General features: G+C 38.1%; 3 protein-coding genes and 3 long non-coding RNA genes across 6 annotated transcripts; 3 read left to right on the top strand and 3 right to left on the bottom strand.

Annotated features, from left to right (window-relative positions):
- Positions 1-2530: 2530 nt before the first annotated feature.
- On the top strand, positions 2531-2860 carry LOC111461374. The gene is made up of 2 exons (XR_002713557.1): positions 2531-2567; positions 2669-2860. It is a non-coding gene; the product is annotated as an uncharacterized LOC111461374 (long non-coding RNA).
- LOC111461379 lies at positions 2580-3338 on the bottom strand. The gene is made up of 2 exons (XR_002713558.1): positions 2922-3338; positions 2580-2819 (listed from the first exon to the last, which is right to left on the bottom strand). It is a non-coding gene; the product is annotated as an uncharacterized LOC111461379 (long non-coding RNA).
- Positions 3339-5646: 2308 nt separating this feature from the next.
- Positions 5647-8303, top strand: LOC111461316 (protein FIZZY-RELATED 3). The gene is made up of 10 exons (XM_023104814.1): positions 5647-6293; positions 6378-6500; positions 6584-6688; positions 6779-6958; positions 7039-7101; positions 7197-7391; positions 7486-7587; positions 7672-7734; positions 7812-7880; positions 7989-8303. Exons 1-10 carry the CDS (start codon positions 5829-5831, stop codon positions 8040-8042), a joined length of 1419 nt encoding a protein of 472 aa, XP_022960582.1. The 5' UTR covers positions 5647-5828; the 3' UTR covers positions 8043-8303.
- Positions 6699-8018, bottom strand: LOC111461369. Its single transcript, XR_002713555.1, has 3 exons — positions 7922-8018; positions 7711-7849; positions 6699-7406 (listed from the first exon to the last, which is right to left on the bottom strand). It is a non-coding gene; the product is annotated as an uncharacterized LOC111461369 (long non-coding RNA).
- An 840-nt stretch (positions 8304-9143) lies between the features above and the next one.
- On the bottom strand, positions 9144-11021 carry LOC111461336 (ribosomal RNA large subunit methyltransferase E). Its single transcript, XM_023104837.1, has 6 exons — positions 10836-11021; positions 10665-10751; positions 10493-10555; positions 10281-10382; positions 9613-9880; positions 9144-9532 (listed from the first exon to the last, which is right to left on the bottom strand). Exons 1-6 carry the CDS (start codon positions 10911-10913, stop codon positions 9396-9398), a joined length of 735 nt encoding a protein of 244 aa, XP_022960605.1. The 5' UTR covers positions 10914-11021; the 3' UTR covers positions 9144-9395.
- Positions 11022-11761: 740 nt separating this feature from the next.
- LOC111461326 (expansin-A4-like) lies at positions 11762-12908 on the top strand. The gene is made up of 3 exons (XM_023104826.1): positions 11762-11940; positions 12021-12339; positions 12480-12908. The coding sequence occupies exons 1-3, from the start codon at positions 11787-11789 to the stop codon at positions 12787-12789; spliced, it is 783 nt and encodes a 260-aa protein (XP_022960594.1). The 5' UTR covers positions 11762-11786; the 3' UTR covers positions 12790-12908.
- The last annotated feature ends 751 nt before the right edge of the window (positions 12909-13659 follow it).

Below are 13659 nucleotides of genomic sequence, written 5' to 3'. Positions count from 1 at the left end.
TTTAGATCAAAATGTATAAACTATTTGATATATATAATAGTGAGGTGGTTAGAAAAGGAAAGGAGAAGAAGAAAAGGAGGAGGGGGTGTAAGCCATTGATTGCGGCTGCAGCATCATCAAGATTCTCATATCCATGGCACCCAAAAGGGGGCAGCTTGTGAATCTTAATGATACTGCAGCTGCAAGCAGTGGCTGTGGGAAAGCGCCAGTTTTTGGAATAATAATAAAACAAAGAAGGAAGAGTAAGGTGGCGGTGGTGGTGGTGAGAGAGAAGGGTTTGGAATGTTACTATATATAGAGATGTTGTGGAGGCGGAGGAGGAGGAGGAGCAGCAGGGTTTGTGATCTAAAAGTGGAAGAGAAACACAAGGAACAGTTATGTATCGCGATCCTAGGTACAGCATTTACCAACATATCTAATCCTCCTCTCATGAGCCACGCCCAGGTTTCTTTATCTAGGTTCAACGATTTGTTGCGTCCTCCAAAAGGTCTTCTCAACCGGAGGCTCAAGGATTTGACACTTTGACACACCCTCAATGCTATCATGACCCACACCATTCCTTCGTGATATCATGTTAAGAATCACGAACCCTCTACAATGTATTCCTTACTTATAAACTCATGATCATTATCCTAGTACATACATGAATTTGTAATGTAATAATGTGAAAGCATTATGAATTTGTAATGTAATGCAAAGTAATGTAGTGTAAGGTTGAAGACAGGAAGGGGAGGTGGGAGCGGGAGCCACAATCACGTCCCCCTTCGTACGCCCATCTGCCCCTTGTTCTCACATTTTCAAGTTGCCTATTGTCCTTTCCATTCACCATTAATTTCTTTCTCCTTTTACTTTACTTTTATCGCATCTCGCATCAGTTAGAGAGAGGAATGTAGACCATAACTTATTAACAAAGGATTTTATTCGTTATGATAGGATGATCGAAAACGAGGATGAACTGAAACATGGGTTTGTGAGAAGGAGATTCATAAGTTATTAAAAATTGGATCTTTATAATCGTGAGAAAGAAAGAAAGAAAAGAGAAATGGTTGCACAATAATGAGAGAATGGCAATGATAATCGCCCTGCGCCAACTGGGAATACGAAAAGGGTACCCTACAAATGCTTTGCATCTTCCACACATCCCTTTCATTGTGGGGTTAGGCAGGCCTACAATTTGATGAGCTAGCTTCTCATAAAACCAATGCAAAAATGGTAATGATATTAAACGCCAATACACGGCATTTGTTTTTCCATGTAAGAATCTAAGTCAGCCAGTCAGGTACCTGAGCTTAGGTAGCAGTAAAAAAAGGTGTTGTGAAGATATAATACCCCAGAAATCTCGCTTACTCAAACCCCTTACTTCAATTGGAAACTCTCTCAGTACATGCTTCCCCCTTACGCCTTTCCCATTTCACACATCATGTAAAACAATATGAACTAAGATATATAGATAGGTTTATTAGCAACAGTGGAAGAATATTGTCAATGAGGGAAACCACCTGAAAGTTTGAAAATTTGTGGAATCCAATGCACAAGTGTGTGTAAATAGGAGATTCACACTAACTCAGAGATGCCCCAAACCACTAGAGAGGATTGATTAGTACATGGGGGCAGTGCCCTTTTTTCATGGATTCCTGCCTCCTCCTCCTCTTACTCCTCTTTCCCACCACGTACAATAATTCTGCCTCGAACCATACTCGTTTTTGTATCTCTGAATATCACTTCTGATCGAAAATTTTACATTGTTAGATGTAGAAATGTAGAAACAAGGAGTGAAAACTTGAAACTGGGGTGAGGAGTGATGATGAGTGTGAGTTGTTGGGGAATAGTGTAGGGTATATGGTTGGGAAATGATGGTGTGATGAGATGAGATGATGAGAGGGGCAATTTGAGTGTGAGAAGAAAAAGTTCGAAAATAATGATAATAATTTGGTGAAAAGAGGGGTCATGCATGCATAGAGTAAACAGGAGCCAACGTCCCTACTACATCTGCACAACATGGCCACCGTCCCCACTATGCTTCAAAATCACACACACCACATAAATACGTATGCATTCTAGGTTAAACTTCAACTACTAGCTTGGTTCAGCTGGAATGATTCTCCTTGTAATATCAAACTTTTGGTTATCTTTGTATTAGTATGTTGTGTTTGGACTTCTTACATATGATATGGTGGATTGTTAGATTGTGAGATCCCACATTGATAATAGAGTGAAACGAATTGAATCATTCCGAATCATTCCTTACTAGTGTGGAAACGTCTTCCTTGTGGTGGGGGATTGTGAGATCCCACATTATTGTAGAGGGAAACAAATCGAATCATTCCTTATAAGAGTGTGGAAACATCTCCTAGTAGTGGGAGATTGTGAGATCCCACATTGATTGCGGAACGAATCATTCATTACAAGAGTGTGGAAACCTCTCCCTAGCAGTGGGGTGGATTGTGAGATCCCACGTTGATTCGAGAATGGAACGAATCATTCATTATAAGGGTATTTGAGTGGTTACGTAAAAGACCTAAAAGAAGATAATTATATTCTCTTCGGAGTTGAGCTGGGTTTGATTTGTCAATGTCGAGTCCATAAATTAGTCCATTCATATGATTTTCATACAATATATTCATGATCATCTCAAAGCAGCTATGTGAGCATTTAATGCAGCCAAAAGATACAAACTTTATGAGCTTTTCATGAAATTTTCAGCAAGTAAAAAAAAGGGGTTTGTTCATGAGCTGGGGTCCATAAGTGGCAGATCCATATGAACTCACTCGCCACACAACATCATCATTCATCTCTTTTTGCTAAAACCTGGTGAAACCCTAAAAGAAGGAAATTAGAATCAGATTAAACAAAGTTCAAAACAAAAACCCAGTTGAAAGATCCATGAGAGGAAAAAGGCAGTGTGAAAGGAATAATGGTACCTGCAAATATATCTGAAAAGCTTACACTTACCCAACCATGAACAAATCAAAATGGTGTAAGGCTGATGGTGATGATGATGATGATGGAGGTAACAAAAGAACCTGAAAAAGCAACACATTAATCAACTTATTTTATTTCTCTTCTCTTATGCTACCAAATGGGTAGGAAAGTAGACACATTTCTAGGCCTCCACCATGAGAAAGATCAAAAAATGTGCACAACAACCCTTAACATAACAAAAGCACTCAAAATTGAAGAAGGGTGTTATAGAGCCATTGATGGCGACTGCAGCATCATCAAGATTCTCAAATGTCAAGGGGGTTGGAGCCAGGAGACCCCAACAAGATGACCCAAAAAGGGTGTGAATCTTGAAGATGCAGCAACCGCTAACAATGGCTGATGACTCTGACCCAATAGAACAGGAGAGAGGTGTAGGGTTTAAGAGAAGAGAAGAGAAGAAAGGGTATATATAGAGTTCCAATGAGGAAGAAGGGTTTGTTTGGTGTCATTTTTTTATTTAAGAAAATGAGAGAGAAAATGATGTAGGTTGAACTACAACGGTTAGGCATCGTAATCATAGGTACCAGATTTACCAAAGCCTTTAATCCCCTCTGACCCCTTCTTCCTTCCACACATGTCAATGCAATTATAAAAGGAAACCCTTCCACATTTCATCAATATAAAACTATCCAAAAATGGATTACGCTCTTCCTATCATTAATCACTCAAATGGACATGTTACCAATTCAAAGTTTTCAAAGCTTTGAACTTTTGGCCGGGACTACGTTGTTTATGTCGATTAAGCCCGACCCATTAAAGATTAGGGGATGGAAAGAGGAGGAGAGAGTTGGATAATTGTGTGGTTGAGGGGTTAGGGTGTCCTTTGAAATGGAGGGGGGGACGGGTCCGAATTGACATGACCCTGACCCAGCCATGAACCATGAGGTACACACTTCAATTTCCTCTTTTCTCTCCTTTAAAGTAAATACCCTTTTCCATCTTACTTCTCCTCCTCGTCGTCGAGTAAATGAGAGATATATGAATAAACTAATATAATATTATTACATAGTTGTAGAGAGGTGAAATTAGAAAATGGGGTATCGTCACATGACATGATAGGCGCCTTACCATCACATGATTTTCTTGGTACAACATGAACACTTTGGTAGTATTTCGTAGAGATATTCATACCCTAACAAAAAGTGTAATCTTTTGAGGTAGAACAACATGATTTATGAAACATTTTTTAATTGAAGTATAGGAAAAAAAAAAAAAAAACATATATGTGATAAAGTATGGTCTTAGAAATCTTTGGGCATCATGTCACATGATTTTGTTGTCCTCTTTTTCAATGATTTTATGAAAAAATATTCTTTTACGATACTAGTAAATATTCTTTCTATTTTTATTAGAGTCAATTTGAGCATAGTTTAACCGCTCAAAATATTATATTTGAATTTTTACTAGTAAATGTAGGAAACCGTCATTCTCGAGTAGGGGACCGTCATTGATGATCTTTATTCATCATCTCACTCTATACCATATTTGGAAATTAAAGATCTTTGAAAATACAATTGGTACCTTTATCTCTTTAGGATGTTATTCCCCTTCCCATTTTAGAGAATAAAGATTTGAAAAATCCCTCTAATTCAACTAAGAATATTCTTTTCGGGTAAAAATCGCAACACTTTTTTAGATTTAAAGTAGAGCGGATGGAGTTTGAAACTAGATCACGAGTTTTTCCAACACAATTAACAAAACATCATATAATTGCTTGAATTAAGGTTATGTGTCACCCAAATTTTTTTCACCTAACTAAGGTTGTCAAGTAGCTCTCAAATCAAACTGACAAAAAGAAAAAGAAAAAAAAAAGCAATTATATTTGAATCGTACATGATGCCCTTTACAAGAACACACTATAGAACAATTAAGATTGGAAAAGGAAAAAGAATCATGAACGTATCTGATTGAAAGGATGTAAGTTATTAGAGATGGAACCACCAAATAACCCAACAATCAATGGAGTGAATCAAAAACTAAGGAATTTTAAATGTTTGGAATCGGTTAGAATATTAAACAAAAAGTGGAACATGTCGGAAAATCCTTCTTTTACATTTAATTTACATGTTGTTGTACCGTAATGTCACAATATTAACGCGGTTGATTCATGAATAGAAGTGGAGAATGTACCAAAAGTATTCATGAACTAAATCTTGATGACAATTTTCAACAAGTTTATGGAAAAACTCAATACCCATAGTGTAAAACGGTTTGTTCCTCGGCGGTGGAATCCGGGAGCCAGTGTGCTCGGCGCGGTACAGCCTGTATTAAACAAAAGCATAGTCTAAAATGATTACTCATATGAATCCACATTTGAATGATTAATTAAGAGTTTATAATAAGATCTAGTAGTTTAAAATGTGGGGAAATGCGATTTTGAAGAATGGGCTTTCCGGCTACTTTTGGGCCAGACCAGTAACGAAATGGGCTTATCCCATTGGGCCCAAAGCCGAGCTAGCGTACTCTGTACAAGCCGATCAAGCCAGCTAAGCGAGAGCTTGGATTATACACATTACCGTTGCGAACTTTCCAAAAAGAACCCCAAATCTTAAAATATTTATGAAATTTTCAAAAAAATAAATTTGTATTTTTTTATTTTTATTTTATTTTTTTCCTTTTCAGCCCGCTCCCCCTCTGTATATAATAAATCGTACCAAAATTTGACCGTTATCTCTTCCAAACTGTGATCAGAAACAAAGAAGAAGCCCACTCTGTTTGCAGAGAAGAGAAGAGAAAGAAAAACAGAGGAGACTCCTTATTGGTTTTCTCTGTTGTATTGAAATTATCAGTCCTCTTAGTGATTTTCCCTTTCTTTCTTAGAACGAAGGAAGAAGAAAGAGCAGAAAATGGATTCACCTCAAGCGAAAAGAAGTGGGTTAAATCTTCCAGCTGGAATGGCTGAAAGGTCGCTTCGGCTCGAGTCGTCTTCGGGTTCTTTTCGAGCGATATCGAGCTTGTCGTCACCTTCGAAAACCTCGACTTGCAGTGATAGATTCATACCGTGTAGATCGTCGTCGAGGCTACACACATTTGGGCTGATTGAAAAGGGTTCCCCTGTGAAAGAGGGCGCAAATGAGGCGTATTCCAGGTTGTTGAAATCGGAGCTTTTTGGATCTGACTTTGGTTCTTTTTCCCCTGCAGGTTCACAAGGCCAAGGGTCGCCTATGAGCCCCAGCAAGAACATGCTGAGGTTCAAGACTGAACATTCTACCCCAAATTCCCCTTCTATTTTCGGTCAAGATGCGGGGTATTCCTCTGAAACCTCGACCCCTCCAAAGCCACCTCGAAAGGTTCCCAAGACCCCACATAAGGTTTCCTTTTGAACTCTTTAAAATCTGCTCTCCTTTGATGTGGAAAGAAAGACGTATTCAGGTTCCTCCTTGATTCTGCTGCAGGTTCTGGATGCTCCATCGCTTCAAGATGATTTTTACTTGAATCTTGTGGATTGGTCCTCACAGAATACATTGGCTGTGGGACTTGGAACTTGTGTTTACTTATGGAGTGCATCAAATTGCAAGGTGGGTTTACTTCACAGATCAACCCGTATTATATCAATTTTGTTTACCCATTCTCATGGTGTGTTTGTTTATTCCATTTTCAGGTGACTAAGTTATGTGATTTGGGACCCAATGATGGTGTATGCTCAGTCCAATGGACCAGAGAGGGTTCCTACATATCGATTGGAACCAATCTTGGTCAAGTTCAGGTACATAAAAGAACATAAAGATTGGTGTTGAGCTCGTGTTTCAGGAAAAAAAAATCATATCTTTTCATATTGTTCCATTGTAATGAATAGATATGGGATGGAAGTCAGTGCAAGAAAGTTAGAACCATGGGAGGACATCAAACAAGAACAGGTGTTTTGTCGTGGAATTCTCGGATTTTAGCTTCTGGAAGCAGAGACCGTAACATTCTTCAACATGATCTCCGGGTTTCTAGTGAGTTTGTGAACAAGCTCGTCGGCCATAAATCTGAGGTGAGAATGAGAAAATTTCCCTGCAGATTGAATAACTGGACTTTGGAAGCTTTTATCAATTCCTGTAAGCACTACTGCAGGTTTGTGGACTTAAATGGTCAAACGATGACAGAGAGCTTGCCTCCGGTGGAAATGACAATCAGGTATAGATAGATATATAGATATCCATCCTGCAAAGAGGCCTCTTTCTTTGATCTGATCATTTAATAACACGAGATTTTTTGTTGGGTATCAATAGCTTTTGGTATGGAATCAGCATTCTCAGCAGCCTGTGTTGAGACTAACTGAGCACACAGCAGCTGTTAAGGCCATTGCTTGGTCACCCCACCAGAGTGGTCTTCTTGCATCAGGTGGTGGAACTGCTGATCGATGCATTCGTTTCTGGAACACTGCAAATGGACACCAGTTGGAGTGTGTCGACACTGGAAGCCAGGTTTTTCCTTGAGCCCTGTGAAGAATTGTAATCATGGGTGTTAGTTTGTTTTTACCACAACTTCAACTTGATAAAACTGTCAAATTTTGTTCAGGTTTGCAATCTTGCATGGAGTAAAAATGTTAATGAACTTGTGAGCACACATGGGTATTCCCAGAACCAGATTATGGTGTGGAAGTATCCATCAATGGGAAAGGTTTGTTTTCTAACATAATTCCAGGAAGATAAATGTAAATTCTCAGCCTTAGATATGTTAACTTTTTCCTTCCTCAATCAATAGGTTGCTACACTAACTGGACATACAATGAGGGTGTTGTACCTTGCAATGTCTCCCGACGGTCAGGTATTTGAATATGCTTTTAATGCTACTTGTTTCATATCGATGGCCTCTTTTAGAGTCTCATAAATGGCCTCTTGCAGACAATTGTAACAGGTGCAGGAGATGAAACTCTTCGTTTCTGGAATATCTTCCCATCAATGAAAACACAGGTAAATAAGAAGATATGGTTACTTTATTTACAAGAACTTACAGATTCTTCTTTAGCTTGCGCAAACACTTAATGTTTGTGTCTGTCTGCCTCTGGTTTGGTTTTTCAGACACCAGTCAGAGATACGGGCCTGTGGTCTCTGGGACGAACGCAAATTCGGTGACAAAATTCTCACATAGGATGCTAATTTTATTGATTCTCTCATTCATAATTCATATTTGTAAATGCTGCAGTTTGATATGTGATTGTGTGCAGTCTCTGCAATTCTTTCCACGCACGTAAAGTATGTGTTGTGTGCAAGAGAGTAGTCTGAGTGACATGTTGAACAGAGAATTATTTTGATTCAGATATGTCTAGATAGTGTATGAGAATAAGAGTACTTTTGTTTTTTATCAACACAATTTCAATGAAAACCACATTTTTATCAAACACAATTTCAATGAAAGCCACATTTCTAACTAGAGAGCAGTGCATTGGTTCACCCAATCTCAACAAATGTTGTTATATATAGCAAACAAACTTATCTAATCAACAAATCTCGCAAGTAATTCGCATTGCAACTAGTGAAAAAAACGTAGTCACTCCAGTGACAGTCAAGTCTGGTCGAGGTTTCTAAGTGGGTTCGAGAACTCCCCAATCTCAACAAATGTTGTTATATATAGCAAACAAACTTATCTAATCAACAAATCTCGCAAGTAATTCGCATTGCAACTAGTGAAAAAAACGTAGTCACTCCAGTGACAGTCAAGTCTGGTCGAGGTTTCTAAGTGGGTTCGAGAACTCCCCAATCTCAACAAATGTTGTTATATATAGCAAACAAACTTATCTAATCAACAAATCTCGCAAGTAATTCGCATTGCAACTAGTGAAAAAAACGTAGTCACTCCAGTGACAGTCAAGTCTGGTCGAGGTTTCTAAGTGGGTTCGAGAACTCCCCAATCTCAACAAATGTTGTTATATATAGCAAACAAACTTATCTAATCAACAAATCTCGCAAGTAATTCGCATTGCAACTAGTGAAAAAAACGTAGTCACTCCAGTGACAGTCAAGTCTGGTCGAGGTTTCTAATTGGGTTCGAGAACTCCCCAATCTCAACAAATGTTGTTATATAATCAACAAATGTTGTTATATAGCAAACAAACTTATCTAATCAACAAATCTCGCAAGTAATTCGCATTGCAACTAGTGAAAAAAACGTAGTCACTCCAGTGACAGTCAAGTCTGGTCGAGGTTTCTAAGTGGGTTCGAGAACTCCCCAATCTCAACAAATGTTGTTATATAGCAAACAAACTTATCTAATCAACAAATCTCGCAAGTAATTCGCATTGCAACTAGTGAAAAAAACGTAGTCACTCCAGTGACAGTCAAGTCTGGTCGAGGTTTCTAAGTGGGTTCGAGAACTCCCCTACAAATCTAAAATTACCTTCTTTGATTGGTTGATATTTGGATCTTCGAAGGACTCTGGCATTGGCTCGCATCCCATATACTAGTTGTAAATGGAGTACGGTGTTGCAGTCAGCTCAAATTTTGAAATTTTGTCTTTGCCTGCAAGCTTTGACATATAAGATAAATCTCTCTGGATGACGATCTAGTAGCCTTAGGCCTCAACCAAGATGCCTTTCTGAAGAGGGGCTTCAACATCCGGCTGAATTCTGGGATAAAGAATGTAAAGATAAACCAAATATAATCTACAAACGAACTATAGTGTTCTTATGTGGAAATAAAATCCTACCTTGGGTATCTTCACTCTCCAAAAGTTTTATAACGAGGTGGCCTCCTTTTTGCAGCACGCCATCGTAATCTGAGACTAAAGCTGAATCATCCACATTGTCCTCCTTGTTCTTCCCATGCATAACATCATCTCCATGACTTAATGCAGCTTCTCCGAGAGCCAAATTAACTGCCTGCATCCCTAATTCGACTGATAAACTTGCATCTCTAGTGGTGATTCCCGAAACCAAGGGGCACATATCGGAGAGTATTACAGAGAATCCTTTCTCCTACAGAACCAAGCAATAAACAGGATTTAGATTTAGACAGTGTGACTTGTTTTCTGCAACTTGGAAACTTTCCTTGCCCAGCCACTCCACATTCATACTCCTCGCATACAGGAGTGATATGTTTATGTTTTTCTAAACAAACTTTAATTTTCTAAGCTACAGAGCAAATATCATATCCCCTAAACCATACAATTGCACAAAGCTTGCACTTCCATTGAATGCTATCAAATATGGTTTGTGCAAAAACATAGAGAAGGTGATTGGGTGATATTAATAACGCCATTCAAAGAGGAGATCATGCTTGTACAGGAATATTACCGGTGAACCAATTGAGCTATGTTAATGACATTGGTATAAATAATACTATAAGAAATTTCCGATCTTTTATATGTCCAGTTACCTTAGGAGATAGTGCCTTCAATTTGTTTTTGGGAAGGTTCATTACATCAGCACAAACAGTTTGAACCCTTGAGTCACAATGCACATGAGGAACTTTTACCTTCTGTTCTGCAAGACCCACATTTCTTGTTATATACATTACTACTAGCTGAAAAATGAGTTCAGCAAATTGACATCACAATTAAGTAACCCAGAAGAAGATAAACAGTTCACCTTGAGATCAATACCCACGACAGAGCCTCCATTTTTCAGAGGCCCCAGACTCTGGCATGCTACCTAAATTCAAATGGCATAATCAATACATTTCACCCCAAAAAGAAAATATTTGCGAAGTCAAAAGGACACAAAATTTGTGGAATGGATGTGAAGGATGCAGTATTGAGACCTGAAGCCAGGCACCGGGAGCACAACCAAGGTCCAAAACGGAGGAGCCTGAAGTAATCAATTTGAATTGCTTCTGAATCTGAAGCAACTGTCGATAAACACATCTAATTAAGATTGGCGAAGCTTGAAGGTTCTAAGGAGGCGGAAAAACAGTGAGACGAAGGGTTTTTACCTTGAAGGCGGATCTTGCGACATAGCCAAGACGTTGAGCTTCTCTGTAGAAGAAATCGGGTGCTCCGGCTCCACTCATTTCTTTCTTCCCCTAATTCTTGGGAAAGCTCCAAAATCTATCTGTATCTAAACCCCTTCTCTAGGGTTTTAGACTTTCAGATACCAAGGTTCGAACTTCCAATGCGGGAGCGGTAGGGACGACACGACCAGGGGATGCGGAATTTTAATTTTGCAAATAATAAAATAATCCGAATTTTTTAATTTACAGATAATTTTTAAATTTTTTAAAATTCATTCATTTTTTTTTTTTTTTTAATTTAAAATTTGAAAACATATAGACCTCAAATATATTCAACTTGTATGTGGCTAATAAAAATATCTATTTTACCATTTATTCGACCAACAATATTAATAGTTATAATAAATTCAACTCCTCAACATTTTTTTTTTTTATGTCTCTCCATATATTAATTATTTGCCTTTTGCATTATTTATTTATTTCACGGAATTTGAAATTGCATGTGTAAAGCATAAATAATTTAATTTTCTGGAACAGAAAGAAAGTTTAGGTTTGGGATGGCAAAAATAATTCACATAATCACATGTGGAAGTCAAACTAATCTAGTAGGTTGGTGAATTGTCGTTGGGAAGAAATAAAACTAAAAAGAAAACCCCTTCCCCTCGATGACGTGGACGATCTCATAGATCTGGTTGGTGGATTGATTAAACGGTTTGCCACGTCACTCAATAATCCTTTATGTTAAACCCGTAAAGCGCACCGTCTTGTGCCGTCCCAACCGCGCCCAATTCAACTCCCCCCCCCCTGCCACCTATTTTGTTCTTTTATTTCTCTAAAAAAAAGAAGAAAAAAACCATAATTTAATTTCTTCATATAAATACCCCTTCGCCCTCTTCGTCTTCCTCAGAGTAAAATCCTCCACTCCTCTCTGTAATGGCGGCAACTGTTTCAACAGCATTGCTCTCTTTCTTGCTAATAATGTCGTTGGCCGTGGAATGCAGAGAACATAAGGGAGTTTACGGCGGCGGCCCTTGGCAGAGCGCCCACGCCACATTCTACGGCGGCAATGACGCCTCCGGCACTATGGGTATTCAAACTTCAATTTCTTTTTCAGTTAATTTAATTAATTTTTTTTTAATCGTATTAATACTTTAGGTATGGTTGCAGGGGGGGCGTGTGGTTACGGCAACTTATACAGCCAGGGGTACGGCGTGAACACGGCAGCATTGAGCACAGCTCTGTTCAACGACGGGTCCAGCTGTGGAGCTTGTTTCGAAATCAAGTGCGTGAATGACCCACAATGGTGCCACGCTGGAAACCCCTCGATTTTCGTGACAGCCACCAACTTTTGTCCTCCCAATTATGCACTCCCTAATGACAACGGCGGGTGGTGCAATCCTCCTCGCCCTCACTTCGACCTGTCCATGCCCATGTTCCTCAAAATCGCCCAATACCGCGCCGGGATCGTCCCCGTCTCGTTTCGCAGGTAAGTATGGCCAAAACATAAATTTTATCGTCGTTTCAGTGACAAATTGTTGATGAGGTTATGTATGTTAAATAAACACGACTCTCCACAATTATGTGGTATGGATTTTTCATCGTTAAAAGATGTATTTATGATTGCAGGGTGGGATGCAGGAGGGAGGGAGGGATAAGGTTTACGATGAATGGGTTCAAATATTTCAATCTGGTACTGATAACCAACGTGGCAGGCGCTGGGGACATTGTGAGTGTGCGCATCAAGGGGTCGAAGACAGGGTGGATGAGCATGACACGTAATTGGGGTCAAAACTGGCAGTCAAACGACGTCTTAGTGGGTCAATCACTGTCGTTAAGTGTTAAAGGCAGCGATGGAAGGGTTTTGACTTCCTCCAACGTTGTTCCTTCTCATTGGCAGTTTGGTCAAACCTTCACTGCCAACAACTTCAGATTCTAATTGCTCCATTTTGGGTCTCAATTTTTCAGAAATTTATAAACTAAAGTATGTATGTATGTATGTGGGAAGTTTTAATGTTAAGTTTGTGGTAATGATGAAAGAGCTCCATCTCTACTTTACACATTACCAACTTATTTATCACTACATGATGTATTAAACTTTACTCTAAAAACTTAGTATAAGAATGTTTAGTTTTGTTCGTGTTAATTTATTATGTGTACTATTATATTGATATGAGCATGATTTCAAACCACTAATTAACGATGACCGTTGGATAACACGAAAAATGATCTGCTTAAAAAAAAAATTAAGAAATTAGAATAGATATTATGAAAATTTATGGATAAAATTTGTTCACATAAAAATGATATTAAATTTAAAGAATAAAAATTAAATTTAAGCCTAACATGTTTAACCCTAAATTAATTAATGAAAAAATATACATTTTCGGTAGTAAGTTGTATAGTAGAGTTTTTATTTAAAACAAAATATTATGCTGTATTTTATTAATAATTAAAAGTGAGTGAAAATTAAATAAAAACCAAATTAATTAATAAAAAATTAATATAAATGTCTAAAATAGAGATGTCCACGAGCGGGGACGGAAACAGAGACGGAGACGGAACGTCTTTCTTGTCCCCCTCCTCGCTACTTATTTTACTCGTATTTCCATTGAGAACTTGTGGAAATCAAATTCTCATTTTTATCCGTCTACTATTCTTTTTTTAAAAAAAAAATATTTATTTTTTTAATATACTCCTTATTAAAAAATGGAAAAAAAAAAATCCTAAATTAAAGATTAAAATGATAATAAAGCAATTAATGGTAAATTATCTACAAGGAAGGAAAGAAAAAAAAAAAAAAAAAAAA

This window comes from Cucurbita moschata, unplaced genomic scaffold (assembly GCF_002738365.1).
Source record: "Cucurbita moschata cultivar Rifu unplaced genomic scaffold, Cmos_1.0 Cmo_Scf00002, whole genome shotgun sequence".
Lineage (NCBI taxonomy): Eukaryota > Viridiplantae > Streptophyta > Magnoliopsida > Cucurbitales > Cucurbitaceae > Cucurbita > Cucurbita moschata.
Note: the sequence above shows the minus strand (reverse complement) of the source record. Positions and strands in the feature narration are given on the sequence as shown.

Bases quoted from the DNA above. Each gene is read 5' to 3' on its own strand.
- LOC111461316 (XM_023104814.1), top strand. From the start codon at position 5,829: ATGGATTCACCTCAAGCGAAAAGAAGTGGGTTAAATCTTCCAGCTGGA. The intron at 7,102-7,196 runs GTATAGATAGAT...GGGTATCAATAG, and splicing joins CCGGTGGAAATGACAATCAG to CTTTTGGTATGGAATCAGCA. The intron at 7,588-7,671 runs GTTTGTTTTCTA...CTCAATCAATAG, and splicing joins AGTATCCATCAATGGGAAAG to GTTGCTACACTAACTGGACA.
- LOC111461326 (XM_023104826.1), top strand. From the start codon at position 11,787: ATGGCGGCAACTGTTTCAACAGCATTGCTCTCTTTCTTGCTAATAATG. The intron at 11,941-12,020 runs GTATTCAAACTT...GTATGGTTGCAG, and splicing joins TGACGCCTCCGGCACTATGG to GGGGGGCGTGTGGTTACGGC. The intron at 12,340-12,479 runs GTAAGTATGGCC...TTATGATTGCAG, and splicing joins GTCCCCGTCTCGTTTCGCAG to GGTGGGATGCAGGAGGGAGG.
- LOC111461336 (XM_023104837.1), bottom strand. From the start codon at position 10,913: ATGAGTGGAGCCGGAGCACCCGATTTCTTCTACAGAGAAGCTCAACGT. The intron at 10,556-10,664 runs GTCTCAATACTG...ATTTGAATTTAG, and splicing joins CTCCCGGTGCCTGGCTTCAG to GTAGCATGCCAGAGTCTGGG. The intron at 9,881-10,280 runs GTAACTGGACAT...TTGGTTCTGTAG, and splicing joins TGAAGGCACTATCTCCTAAG to GAGAAAGGATTCTCTGTAAT.